Source organism: Kluyveromyces marxianus, chromosome 3 (genome assembly GCF_001417885.1).
Source record: "Kluyveromyces marxianus DMKU3-1042 DNA, complete genome, chromosome 3".
NCBI classification, from domain to species: domain Eukaryota; kingdom Fungi; phylum Ascomycota; class Saccharomycetes; order Saccharomycetales; family Saccharomycetaceae; genus Kluyveromyces; species Kluyveromyces marxianus.
This window is the reverse complement of record NC_036027.1, coordinates 1,272,697-1,285,840: the sequence shown is the minus strand read 5'-3', so window position 1 is coordinate 1,285,840 and position 13,144 is coordinate 1,272,697. Positions and strand designations below refer to the sequence as shown.

The following is a 13,144-nucleotide window of genomic DNA, read 5'->3' as shown; positions in this document are numbered from 1 at the left end:
ATTTTTCACTGAAAGTTAATGGACTCTACACAGGAGGCCGCCTTTAAGACTAGAAAACGTTATAAGCTATCATTTGTTTGCCAGTTATGCAGGAAAAGTAAGACAAAATGCGATCGGAAGAAACCTGTATGTGGGAGGTGTGATAGGTTAAACAAACCTTGTGTTTACGACTTAGAGTATCAGACTTTGCCCAGGAAGCCTAATAAAGATGCAACATTAGCTCGTTTACAGAAAGAACTCGAATATTGGAAATATTTTGCGAAAGCGAAACTAATGGAGAAGAAGCAAGGAACAACAGCCAATAATCATGAAAACCCTGTGGATATTGAAAGAAGGGGTAATAAAATTGCAAAGGATCATATAATAAACTTAGCAAATTTTCACCCTCAGCTTTTTTATCAGGATTCACGTTTCAATGAGCTTAAAGTGTTCACCAATATGGCACAAATCAAACATGACTGCTTCTTAGCAACCCTGTTGGGAACATTTGTTGCATCCACGCCTAAAGAAGAGCTTCTTCGAAATGTTTCTCCATATTTGACATTCAATCTGGATAACGACAATCCAAAATATATTGATAGAGTACTGCATTTACGACAAAGTCTATTAATGAGGTTCACTACAGAAACACAATGTAACCGTATCCAAGATTTCACAGATAGACTTTTAACTGGAAGAGAAGTGTTAATTAATTACCGGACGGCATTTTTCGTGACCATGTTCAGCAATGTGTTTTTTAGATGCAAGATCGGAGATTCGAAAAAACCTAATGGCGAGTATCCTCCTCATCTAGAACAACTTATTTCAGATGCAAATGCATTGTTACCGAACAAAAACGCCTTATTACTCTACAAGCGCTATTTCTATCTGCGACTATATCACATATATCCATATTTCGATATAAAGCTATTTGAATCTGCATTAAACGAAATTTTGGTACAGGACCCTGAAAGGCCGAATCGATTAAAATTTAGCATGGGAACGTCAAATTTCAGATACAAACTTTCTAACGTTGCGCTACTTCTATTGATCTTGAAACTCTCTTACTATTCTTTGCAATCTGTTATTGATACCGACTACAATGCTGAGTTTTGCAGTTCCGATTTTCTCAAACAGAACCAAGTATCCGATCAGTGCATTGTTTTTGCTGAGATTTGCTTGGCTAAGATGTGTGTATTCGATGGAACGAATGAAGTACAGATATCATGTCTACTATTCATTTGGGTTTTCTTTTGTGTTGGAAATGGTGATGTGGATGGTGTTTTTGGTCGAGCAACTGACATGGTGACAGAGATGCTTTCTAATTTGGCCATTGACAATGGATTATCAAGAGATCCGTCTCAATTCCAAGAGTACCAGCAGTATCCATCTGTGGGGTATCGCTTGCAAAACTTTCGCCGAAAACTAAGCCTCAACGTGATAATAACGAGTGTCTACTCCGGGTTGTTGATGGGGAACTTTTCTAGCAGCATATGGGACGATGCTAAAAACTTTTTGCGGTTGAATGGGGGTCGTGATGAGTATATGGGGCTTGTAAGACGATCAATGGGAGAAGAAGTGGACCCATTCGAGTTAAAGATTCACAGTGTGTTATTCAAGAACTACAAGATGTTGGTATTGCTCATGGACTTTGAGAAACTTGTAAAGAAGGATGCGGCTGGATTGTCGTTAAGCGAAATAGATTTTACCACCCGTTCTGTGCTAGATGCACTTAACCTAAACTTTTCCATGGATTTTGACTATATAGGTGGGCCAAAATCATTTAATGTGGTTTTATCGCATAACGAGGGAAGAGGGGTTTCGGCGAAGGACGGAGGGAGAAGCAGAAACGACTGCAGCCCCAGTAGTATTACTAGCTCCAGCTCCAGCTCCAACACAAACTCAAACTCCAGTTTCAGTTCCAATTCCAATCCCAACTCAATCGTGTGCGACGTCATTGACTCGTACCATAACATACAGATGCACATACTAGTGAGAAATCTGATGATCCATCTCTTCAAATCCTTGTTTTTGTATTTCGAAGATTCGTGCGCTATGGGAAACGTCGAGAACCTTGTTCATTACAAACGTTATTTGCTAGAAGCTACACGCCACACGCTGGAGCTTGCCAAACTCTCGTTGCAGATCTTGGAAGGTGTCTTTGATCGGGTATTAACGGACGGGTCCAATATGGAGAAGTGCAAGCTGAGCATTGAGACCATCTTCCCCACTATATTATACTCGTTATTAGGCTTTGGGATGCGCTTGGCGCATGCCGAAGTCGGCATTGCTCAGAATATCGACACTTTTAGCGCCAGCCGCACCATACCCATGAACGACGTAGACGTAGACATAGAAATCGACGTATCAGCCCTTAAAAAGCGGCTTAAACTCTTGTCACAGTTGCGCAAGGACACGTTTTACGCGATTAGGCGCCTCGCAGATGCCATGAGCGCATCCTTCCAGTACAAGAACTTTTGCACCTTCAGGACTCTTCTTTTCCTTGACGCAGTAATAAAACTCGACATGTCCGAGGGGCTCATGGACATGGTCTACTATGCTCTAGAGCCGCGGAACAACGTTTTCGGGGATCAGCACGAAGACATGAAACAACTTTTCACGCACACTCTAGGGCTCAACGTAGACCGTCCGCAGGAAATGATAACGAAACTGGAAAATGCACAGTTCTTCTCCGTCATTGACGAGAAGTTCTTGGAAGAAACCGCCAGCCTAATGCGATCTCTTGGCTTTTCGCAAAACGCTTTGCTGCAAGCTTCTCACACTCTGATTGGTGTACAAGGTCGATAGCGGCACGATTGTTCTTGGGCACCAAACAACAATGCCTGTGGTGGAATCAATCAAAAGCGGTGAGGGGTAGTGTAGCACAGCAGCAGCACGCCTATAATAAGCATGCCTGTGGCTAATACCTCTGTGGTGGCTACTACGGATATGGCTTCACATGTAATGGCTACACATGTGTCAGTGTGAATGGCTGTGTATGTATTATATTCTACTGTACGCGTGTCCCGGTTCTTTCCGTGGAACGGACCTTCTTTCATTCCGGAATCCCGAAAGTTCTCGTCTTGGAAGGAAGGAACCTATAAAGGGTGCGCGCTTGCTTGTGTGTACGTATATGCTAGCTACATACCTTATTGACAAGCAGCTAGTTAAACTAGTCAGATTCTGTATACGCTTTGAATTTGTTTTCCTTCTTCCTCCCGGCATTACTGGATATACTGGTACTACGGACGTGCTCTGACATAATGCCATGCCATGCCATGCCATGCATCTTTGCGTATGCCCTCTTTTCATGGAACCCCTCGCAATCCCTAGCGCTCACTGCCCTGTACCCTACCTACCTCGTACGTAAAGGCACCCCTTCGATGTGAGGTTAACGCCGTTTGGGGATAATCCGATGGCACGCGCTTGAAATCCATCGTTGGCCCTCTAAATACCCTGTACCAGCACAGTGTTTAGGCTCTAGCGCCGAGAATCTGCCCAGAGGCTGATCCAGGCCTGCCCCCATCGTCCTGTTGTGAGCGTAGCAAGTCGTGTGGGAAATTCGCGCACTACCACTAGCACTTTGTACGGAGTGGTCTGAGTGACCACCAGAGTATTCCTCTCTCTCGCACAGTGACGACCGCACTTTTTACTTTACTTTCCCAAAACCGGTTTTTTCCAAATTATATGGTTGTTTTTTTTTTTTGTTTTTTTTCTGATTCTAATTTTTTCTGGACTATGAGTCGTTCGTGCCCCGTGTAAAAGTTATGGGTTTTCCAATGCTTGGGGGTATAAGCAAGATGGTATATAAAGGAAGATGTAGGTGGGATTAGTTGCGCGTCTCTGTCGGGGTTTAGTTGTCACTCGCGCGTCTAATAGGAAAAAAAAGAAGATCTTGTCTTGTTATTTCAATATAGCGGAACAAGTCTGCAGTTCGAACCCCCACACGCCCCTGCCCTCTGCCTAGACAAACACCCGTCCCTGAAAAATATAGAATTGACGAACTAAAGAGAGCGACAGAGAAAGTGTGTGTATGCGTGTGAAAAGAGGAATCACTATTATAATTATTATTAAACACACGTATTATACCAATTCAACTGCAAATATTAATCACTATCTAAGGGGGTAAAGTTTAAAGTTTCGGACCCATACATACATACCTAAAATCACGACTTTTAATGCCTAGCGGAACAACTTCGACATCAGGGAATATAGCCGGAGCTCAGGCTGGATCAACAAACGGAGGAACCGCCCGAACCGCTGCTGCTGCTGCTGCTGCAGACAAAAGAGCCAATGATAATATGGACAAGAGATCAAACGAGAACAATGAAAATGGCTCGTCTGGGGTTGCTAAGAGACAGCGGCTATCGTTTGTGTGCCAAGCATGCAGAAAAAATAAGACCAAGTGCGATAGGGAAAAACCGCGCTGTGGCCGATGCGTCAAGTACTATCTCAAGTGTGTATACGACGTGGAACAACAGAAACCACCAAGGGTGCCCTCAAAGGATGCTATTATCAAGAGACTCACTGGTGAAGTAGAGTACTGGAAACGGAAAGCTGAAGAGATGCAGGGTTCTAATATGGGAAGTCCAAACATCTCGGAGACCGATACTGTAGCCACGAACAACATTAGCAACGGAAGCAACAGTAACAACTCATCCACTAATAATAACTATGATAAGAACAAGAAGGAAAAGAGTGTGGACGGCATTTCGCTACTTGCAGATGTATCGGCACTCAGCCCTAAACCAATGACTGTGAAAAGAAGCTCCTCGATGGTTCCCGATCCACAGGAGATGCAGCTAAATTTTTACAGAGAGTTCCCTCAGATCACTATGAAGTATTCCATGAAACGCGATGTAAAGCCAATCTCGGCATTCGCTCATGTTTATAGAGATAAGCTATTATCCCTTTTTGGCGCTTCCATTTTCTCTAGTGCATCAAAAAACGCATTGATCCATTCACTACCGACGGATGATACAAACCCCTTCCATAAGTCCGAGACCCAGTTCAAGCAGAACGCCATATTCCTCAGGGACTCTATGATACAACTTTGTGAAACCGAAATCGAGAAGCAAAAAGTCATCGAATTCACTAATAGAATCATGGGAGAACAAGACGAAAAGAAGGAACATTCTTCCCTCTTTATATCTTTGATGAAGGCAAAACTGGAAAATAAACATATCGAGGATTCCTGCTCTCGTGGGCGTATGTCTCCAGAACTTAGCCAATTAAAGGAAAACTTGGAAAAGGCGTTGCCCACTTTGGATGACATGGAGATTTATAAATCTCACTTTTATGAATACATCTATCCAAATATCCCTTTCCTAGATATCGAACTCTTTGAGGAAGGTCTTAAAGAACTTTTGTCGCCCAATGATGGAACGGACGGTAAAAACGTCATTATTACACTAGGTACTAGAAATATCAGATCAAAGATATGCTTAATTGCAACTCTTATTAACGTGTTGAGAATTAGTTACTTGTGCATGATTTTCACTTTCAACACTTCCAGAGTTCCGGTATTCGATGCCGCAACGCTAAAGGTGTTAACTACAAGCCCAATGACTTCAACCCTTATCATGCTCTCTCAAGAATGTATTTCTAGTGTTAATCTATTAAGTTGGACTACAGAAGACGGTATCATAGCTTTAATGTATCATTGGGCAGTATATGTGTTCACCTCTGAAGAAGGTGACTGCTATCTCGGTCAACCAACGGACGCGCTCATATCTCTTGTAAGTAACCTGGCTATTAATATCGGTCTACATCGGGATCCATCTCATTATAAGATATTAAACGATCCAACCATTTGTGATCCAAGAATTATAAGACTAAGAAAGCGTCTATGGCTTTGTATCTTTATAATGTGCCGCCATGAAACGACTTTGAAGGCAAGGTACCATCAAAACTCACACATTTCGCCAACTGGATTCTCTATAAGTGATGATTCTTCAAAATCCCTTTGGTTCCAAGACTTTGGGAATCCAGACTCATCGGATTTATTCTCACTTAACATGAACAGCTGGACTATAAAAAGACATCAACTATTTCTGTTACTCTCTGAAACAGATGCTGTTACTATGAACTTGGATACATATATGACTCTTTACGATCTTGATGCATGGTTGGAAAAAGTGAAAACTATGCTGGATGAAGAATTTCCACTTGACAACTTAATCAATGGTGCCACAAATTCTAAAACATTCAATCTTAATTTGAAAGGTAACAAACAAATTCCCGTTAATTTTCTGTATATTGAAAATGCATTAAGCTTCCAATCACAATTGATTGCTAGGATGGCTATGCTAAGAATCACTACATGTCTAATGGCCCACTTTGAAAACAGGTTAAGTGAAACTGCTCATGACTACACACCTTACTTTGTAAAATATTTCATCGAATCCTTTAGGTCTCTTTTGGAGCTTCTCAAACTATATCAAAGTTACTTAAGTGGTGATTATGACTCTGCAATATCACCTTATATGAGATATGCTACCGATAAGATCTGTGAAGTCTGTCTCTCTTCTGTTCTTTTAACATTTTTGGGTATGTTAATTCGAGTCACACATACAGAATACTGCCTTGTGAAAAGAACTGTTGACAGAAAAGGATTATACGAACCAACAAGTTATATCCCTAAAGAAATGAAAGAAAACGAAGAAAAATTAGCAACCGTCACTGCTATCAAAAAGGGACTGGAAACCGCAATGCAAACTTTGCTTTCTTTAATAACAAAAAGACTAAGATTCACCTATTTTTCTGCTTTCAAGATGTCAATTTTCTTCGATTATGTACTCCAGATTATCAAAAAACAAGATATCCTGGGCGTCTTGAACAGAGTATTCGATTTATCCTTTTCACCAAAAGTCAGAAAAGAAGTTTACATGGGTACTGGTGTCGACATAAATGATAAGCAGGCCGTGATGTTAGCTTTGGATAAGGGTAATAGAATTTCTGTGGCTAGTAATGAAAGGTTCCAAGAAATCTTAGCAGTAATGGAAGCTTTGCAGATCTCACCCAACAATACATCAAATGAAGAACCAATCAATAATTATGAAAATGGCACTTTGTCTACATTAGACAAAGTCTCGCATCACGATACATCTGAAAGGCTGTCAACTTTCCCACTTCAAACGGGACATCCAACAACTCATGATACCGACCTAATAGATGCCTATAATATGACAACTTTGTTTGATGGCACTGCATTCGATCTATTTGATTATGATTTCTTACTTGGTCCCTCAGAATAATACTTTTTATTCAAATAAATGTAATCTACACCGTTTAATTGTTATTTTTAAAACTACTATATATCTTTAATGCCGTAAAAGTGAATAACGAAGCAAAACCGATTACAGAACTGATGGCAACGACACTTTGTCGATAATCAATGTCTTTTGTTAAAACGGCTGGACCTAGTCCTGCTGTGCTTGTTATAGGTTCTAATGCTGTTTCCGTTAGCTTGATAAATAATTCATTAAGAGAACTAGGCCATGTCGAAGATATATGCAAGGGGTGATCGATAAACAATTGATCTGCGAAATCATCGGGTTGAATACTACATCTTTGCTGCTGTTTATCCAAATCAGCCTTGAGCGCCACAAATACTATGGGTAATTCTTTAAGATATCCGAATTTATTAATTAAATTCACGATATACGAAAAAGACTCTGGATCACTAGAATCGTAACATAGACATAGGACATCGCATTCATTCATTTTATCTCTATTTTCCAGGATCGGTGTCTCTTGCTCTCCTAGCTCCTGTAAAATAAGATAGTATTGCTTTCCACCTTTAAGCTCTAAACTGTTAACGGCTACTTTTGGCCGTATAGTTGGAGAGTATGCTTCCGAAAAGCTTCTTCCTAAGAAAGATTCTAAGAGGGAGCTTTTGCCACTATTACCTTTCCCCAAAATGAAGCAATTTAAAACCTTACGATCAGTGACCGGAGCTCTGTAAAATACTCCATTCCTTCTTCTCTTTTTTCTCGGTTTCGTAATTTGTATTGCATCTTTTGCATCTTTATCAAATCCTAAGTACACAAGATATTCGGTTGTTACTGAATAATCTATGAATGTTGTCATAGACCATAAGGCCAACCAACCTTGCAATGTAATACAGGCTGAATTGTTTACAACTGTGGAAAACGGAAAATTTGTTTCTATCCAAAGCCGTGGCAGTCCTGGAGTAGTCTTAAACAGCAAATGTAATTCATCATTATTCAAACCACCATCGTTATCCCTATCATATTTCAAAAACATATCAACAAAAAACCTGTACCCAAGAGGACTTAGTTCTACACTTGAACTTTGTGGGATATCAAGTTTAGGATGCAGTATTTTTTCATTTATAGTTAATGTATCTGTGTAGTGGAAAGCTCTTAGAATACTCCACGTAGTTTCATGGCGTCCCTTCTCCGCATATATTTTATTCAAAACTAAAAACCCATCTTTGGTGAATCCTCTACCTGGCACATACAACACATAGTCCTCATATTCCTGATTTGGTGACGATATATTAATTAACGTATCCTTGAGGAACTGTAGCTCATTAACATCAATGGTCTTTGAAAAACATTTTTTCTGAAGTTTAGTAATTTCATCATCATTTAAAAACCCATCTTGATCCATATCTGAAAGCATGAAAACTCTTTTCAAGGCTAATACGCCTAAGGGTTTCAATTCACCAATCCTGGCATCAAATAATGGAGCCACTGGATTAGTGATTGTTCTTTGACAAAGGTAAAACGCCTGGTTTACGTTCACTTTGAACTTCGCACTAGTTTTAATACACGTTTCAACCTCTTTAAATTCTCTCAAAATAGGAATAAATTCTTCATCTTCTATCTTGTTATCTAGTTGATCGTCATCTGAATCCATATAGTTTGAGCTTGAAAGTAACATTTCTGCTTCATCGTCACATTTATTTCTACAAAGGACAACAGGTAAATTGACACCTAAAGATCTGAACATCATCATCCAATAAAGAGCAATTCGCTCATATGAATCATGATCACAATACACTAACCAGATAACATCTGCATTCTTTAATTCCTTATGCAGCGTAACCAAGTCCGAATTTGTCGTATCAACAACAACTGTATTTTCTGGTGAGTAACGACTGCTCGAAAAGTCCTTTGGGATTGTAATCGGGGGCAGAACATCCTGTAACCAAGGAAGAAACTGATCTTTCACCAAACAGGCTATCAAGCTGGTCTTTCCAACACCATTATCACCGCACACTACTATTCGAATTCTATTCTTTGTCATTTTTATTGAAAATCAGCATCTAAACACCTTCAAAACATTAAATTAGTTATGCGTATATCGTCTATTACTTTTAATTTATAGCTCTATGAACCAACCGTACGGAGACGAAAAATGGTTTGTTGATCATTTATTCATTAGAGTTGATTATCATATATCTTGTATAATAAAAATATAATATTATACATAACCTACACTTACAGTGCATTATTAGTGTACAATATTGGAACGATTTCTATAACAAAAAAAAAACCAAAAGAGAGAATAAACGGAAAAAGGACGAGACAAGGTTCGAATAGAATGAGCGGGTAACCTCAGACGGTGGCGAAATATGAGAAACAAAAAATCAGAGCTTTCAAGGTTCTTTTAACTTAGAAAGTATCCCACTACCATTGGTAAGGAGGAAAGGACTTACTAAAGGTCGCTTAAATTTGACCAATTGCTACTCATAGAAGATCTAGAGTGAATATTATAATAATTGAAATTCTGCTGAGCAAGGAAGTGACTAATATATAGGGAAAATGGTATGTTTTATACTTAATTTTAATTTTGAAGGATAATTATTTTGGTTAGATCCTAATGCATTAGATAGGTTTGAATTGAATACTAACAGAGATTATTACTTTCCAATGTTTAAGTGTTGGATGTATATTAATTACAGACATCAATCGGTACTGGATACGATCTTTCCAATAGTGTTTTTTCTCCAGATGGTAGAAATTTCCAAGTTGAATATGCTGTTAAAGCCGTTGAAAATGGATCCACATCACTGGGTATAAAATGCAAAGATGGTATTGTACTAGCTGTTGAGAAGCTAATAACTTCAAAGCTTCTGGTGCCTGGAAAAAACAAGAAAATTCAAACCGTGGATCGTCACATTGGATGTGTTTACTCTGGATTGATGCCAGATGGAAGACATTTAGTTAACAGGGGCCGTGAAGAAGCAGCAAGCTTTAAGAAACTATACAGCACGCCTATCCCAGTTCCTGCATTTGCGGACCGGGTTGGACAATATGTTCAAGCGCATACGTTATACAACAGTGTCAGACCGTTTGGTGTGACTGCCATCTTTGGTGGTGTGGATTCTGACGGCGCTCACTTATACATGCTGGAACCAAGTGGAGCCTATTGGGGTTACAAGTGCGCGGCCACTGGTAAGGGTAGACAATCGGCTAAAGCAGAATTGGAAAAATTATCTAATGGGGAATCAGAACTAACCGCAAGAGAAGCTGTAAAGGAGGCAGCAAGAATCATATATGCAGCTCACGAGGACAACAAAGAAAAAGATTTCGAATTGGAACTCAGTTGGTGCTCACTTTCGGAGACCAACGGGTTGCATAAAGAGGTTCCAAAAGACCTATTCGATGAAGCTGTAGAATATGCAAAGAAAGAACTAGGAGACGACAGTGATAGTGATAGTGACGATGACTCTGCTGACGAAGAAACCAAGGAAAAAAAGGACGAAGATGGTGACATCGAAATTTCTTAATTTGATTGCCAGAACGAGAAAAGAGGAACCAGTGAATTATCAACAAGTACATGGGGTTAAAATAGCTTAAATGAATCTTGTAAGTTTATATTACGATGATTTATATAGAATCAAAATAATTCGTATCTAATTATTCCTTTTCAGTGAATTCCGAGTTGCTCACGCAGTTTTTCATTCTCTAACTGTAGCATATTAATACGGTTTGTTGCTGCTTCTGATTCCAATTTCCTCCTCTCTCTTTCGCCAATCCATTTTTTCCTTAGCTCTTCAATCTTCAATTTATTTTGTTTATTGGTACTCTCATCGTATTCATTATCTGGCCAATCTTTTTCTTTCAGGAGAAGTTCTACGTGTTCCGTCACTATTGAATTCACTGCTCTTTCAAGGAAGAAGAAAACGGAATCTAGCTTCACAATTGTCTTTTTGAAATACTTTGAAGAGTCCAATTGTTCAAGATGTTGTATCTTGGTGAAAGCTTGCTCGACAGAATCCTTCTGTAAGACTCTTTCAAATGAGTCAAAGATTGCTTTTAAATGATCTAGCAAGTTAGATTTCATTATTAGAAGTTGATTACTTTGGTGGCCCATTTCGGTGGATTTACCGACGAGTTCTCTCAGTCTTATATTATCTTCATGTAAAGCATGATATTCGTTTCCCAGTTCTTCCAACTGTTCTTGTAGGGCCTGGTTATCATCCAAATAATATGATGATTTTCTCATGGCTACGTTGAGCTTCTTACGTAAATCTGCGACCTCTTTAGACGATTGCTCTTGAAACTCTTGAAGCTCTTTTCTTACACGATTACACTCCTCCGAAAGGGCATGCTTCTCTTTCTGCAAAGTTGCAATTTTCTCATCATAATCCAACACTTGTCTATGCCATCTTGCGCTGTTTTCTTCCAGTGTTAGACTCTGCTCTTTAATCTTATTCACCAGATCAAGCTCTGTGGTATTTTGGTATGAATAACGCAGTTGTGACCGTAGCTCTTTTAATTCCTTGTCTTTATCTTCGATTTCTTGTTTATAACTTTGGAGCATGTTATTCAGAGCATCTACATGGTCTTGATATGACTTAGATAAGTCCATACTAGCCCTTTTACTCAAGTCATCTATACTTGAGAAGAAATCTGATCCAGATCGTTGAAGTTCCAGAGATTTCTGATTATTATTCGGTGGTAACTCTGGTTCCATGTGAGAGATAGACTCGAGAATTATCTTTTGTTGTTGCATTTTTTCCTTCAAAGCGTTCTCAAGAAAAGTGTTCTTATCTAGCTTATGCTGGATAGATTGTAAAAAGCTATGGTATTTTTCATGCATTGTTTCAATTATCGACTCTATTCTTGAATCTAGCATTTCTGTCGTATCTAAATTGCTATTGTTTGTCATAGATAGACTTCTTGATTCTGAGGGTTCATCATTGGGCGTAGTAGATGTTTTTTCTTTCAAAGATTTTAGTTCACTGACAATTTTGTCTACATTGACGGATAACGCTTTGATTTTGATATCTATGAAGTTTGATTCAAAGCTTGTGGCCTTCACAAGGTTGTCTCTTTCTTCAGCGGTTAAGTCAATATTTTCAAGTAAGAACCTTAAAATTTCATTTACATTTTCAGATATATTCTCATTGTGCTGTAAATAGTCGTTAACCTCTTCTAACATGGTCTCGTAATCCGTTTTATTTCGTACTAGTTCTTCTTTAAGCTTGATCAATTTCTTGTTTTTCTCCTCTAAATTATCTGTTAACTTCTTGTTTTCGGCTTGAAGGGACGCCATTTTTGTTGCCGTTTCCGAGTTAACGGCAGTGGGTACATTATTATTAGCGCCATCAACAGCACTAATATACTTGATGAGAGGGGTATCATCGTTACTTCTCAGGTTGATCTGCTTCACTATTTCCGTCAATGCTTTGATTTTAATTCTATACTGAACCACTTGCCTCTTCAAAGTCTCTATTTCAGTGCCTATTGAACTGGAGTCACCGAGAACAGGTAGCTTGAGAGAGCCTGATATATGTGTCTTCTTTCTTTGTTGGCCTGTTCTGGCTAAAATTGCATCATCCTTCGACCATCTTGTATCGCTATCGATATACTGGAAAATATCCATCCCACTTAGTCCTGTATCCGTCTCAGAAGTCGTGTTTTCAGTTTCTGCGTCGTCATAATAGTCTTCTAAACTCACTCCTGCGGTATGGACTCCCTTACTTCTACCAGAGTTCCCATCCAGGGAATCAAGAGCAATGTTCAATTTCTGAATACCTTCGCTCAAATCATTCTCCATAACCGCACTACTTCGAAGCGTGGTTCCTGTAGCCACACTATCGGAATCACTCATATATATTTACTAAATTTTTCAATACCCTATTCAGATCTCCAAACCCCTATCAGTGGTGGGTTCGCTGTGTTTT

General features: G+C 39.3%; 5 protein-coding genes across 5 annotated transcripts; 3 read left to right on the top strand and 2 right to left on the bottom strand.

The window, feature by feature from the left end:
* Positions 1–18: 18 nt before the first annotated feature.
* Positions 19–2,787, top strand: OAF1 (Zn(II)2Cys6 transcription factor domain-containing protein; the record flags this gene model as incomplete). Its single annotated transcript, XM_022819126.1, has 1 exon — positions 19–2,787. One exon carries the CDS (start codon positions 19–21, stop codon positions 2,785–2,787), a length of 2,769 nt encoding a protein of 922 aa, XP_022675724.1.
* A 1,370-nt stretch (positions 2,788–4,157) lies between these two features.
* On the top strand, positions 4,158–7,235 carry OAF1 (Zn(II)2Cys6 transcription factor; the record flags this gene model as incomplete). Its single annotated transcript, XM_022819125.1, has 1 exon — positions 4,158–7,235. The coding sequence occupies one exon, from the start codon at positions 4,158–4,160 to the stop codon at positions 7,233–7,235; it is 3,078 nt and encodes a 1,025-aa protein (XP_022675723.1).
* A 34-nt stretch (positions 7,236–7,269) lies between these two features.
* On the bottom strand, positions 7,270–9,255 carry GEM1 (ERMES complex Ca(2+)-binding regulatory GTPase GEM1; the record flags this gene model as incomplete). Its single annotated transcript, XM_022819124.1, has 1 exon — positions 7,270–9,255. The coding sequence occupies one exon, from the start codon at positions 9,253–9,255 to the stop codon at positions 7,270–7,272; it is 1,986 nt and encodes a 661-aa protein (XP_022675722.1).
* A 626-nt stretch (positions 9,256–9,881) lies between these two features.
* PRE10 (proteasome core particle subunit alpha 7) lies at positions 9,882–10,741 on the top strand (the record flags this gene model as incomplete). Its single annotated transcript, XM_022819123.1, has 2 exons — positions 9,882–9,898; positions 9,949–10,741. The coding sequence occupies 2 exons, from the start codon at positions 9,882–9,884 to the stop codon at positions 10,739–10,741; spliced, it is 810 nt and encodes a 269-aa protein (XP_022675721.1).
* A 140-nt stretch (positions 10,742–10,881) lies between these two features.
* Positions 10,882–13,071, bottom strand: SPC72 (gamma-tubulin complex subunit SPC72; the record flags this gene model as incomplete). Its single annotated transcript, XM_022819122.1, has 1 exon — positions 10,882–13,071. The coding sequence occupies one exon, from the start codon at positions 13,069–13,071 to the stop codon at positions 10,882–10,884; it is 2,190 nt and encodes a 729-aa protein (XP_022675720.1).
* Between the last annotated feature and the right edge of the window lie 73 nt (positions 13,072–13,144).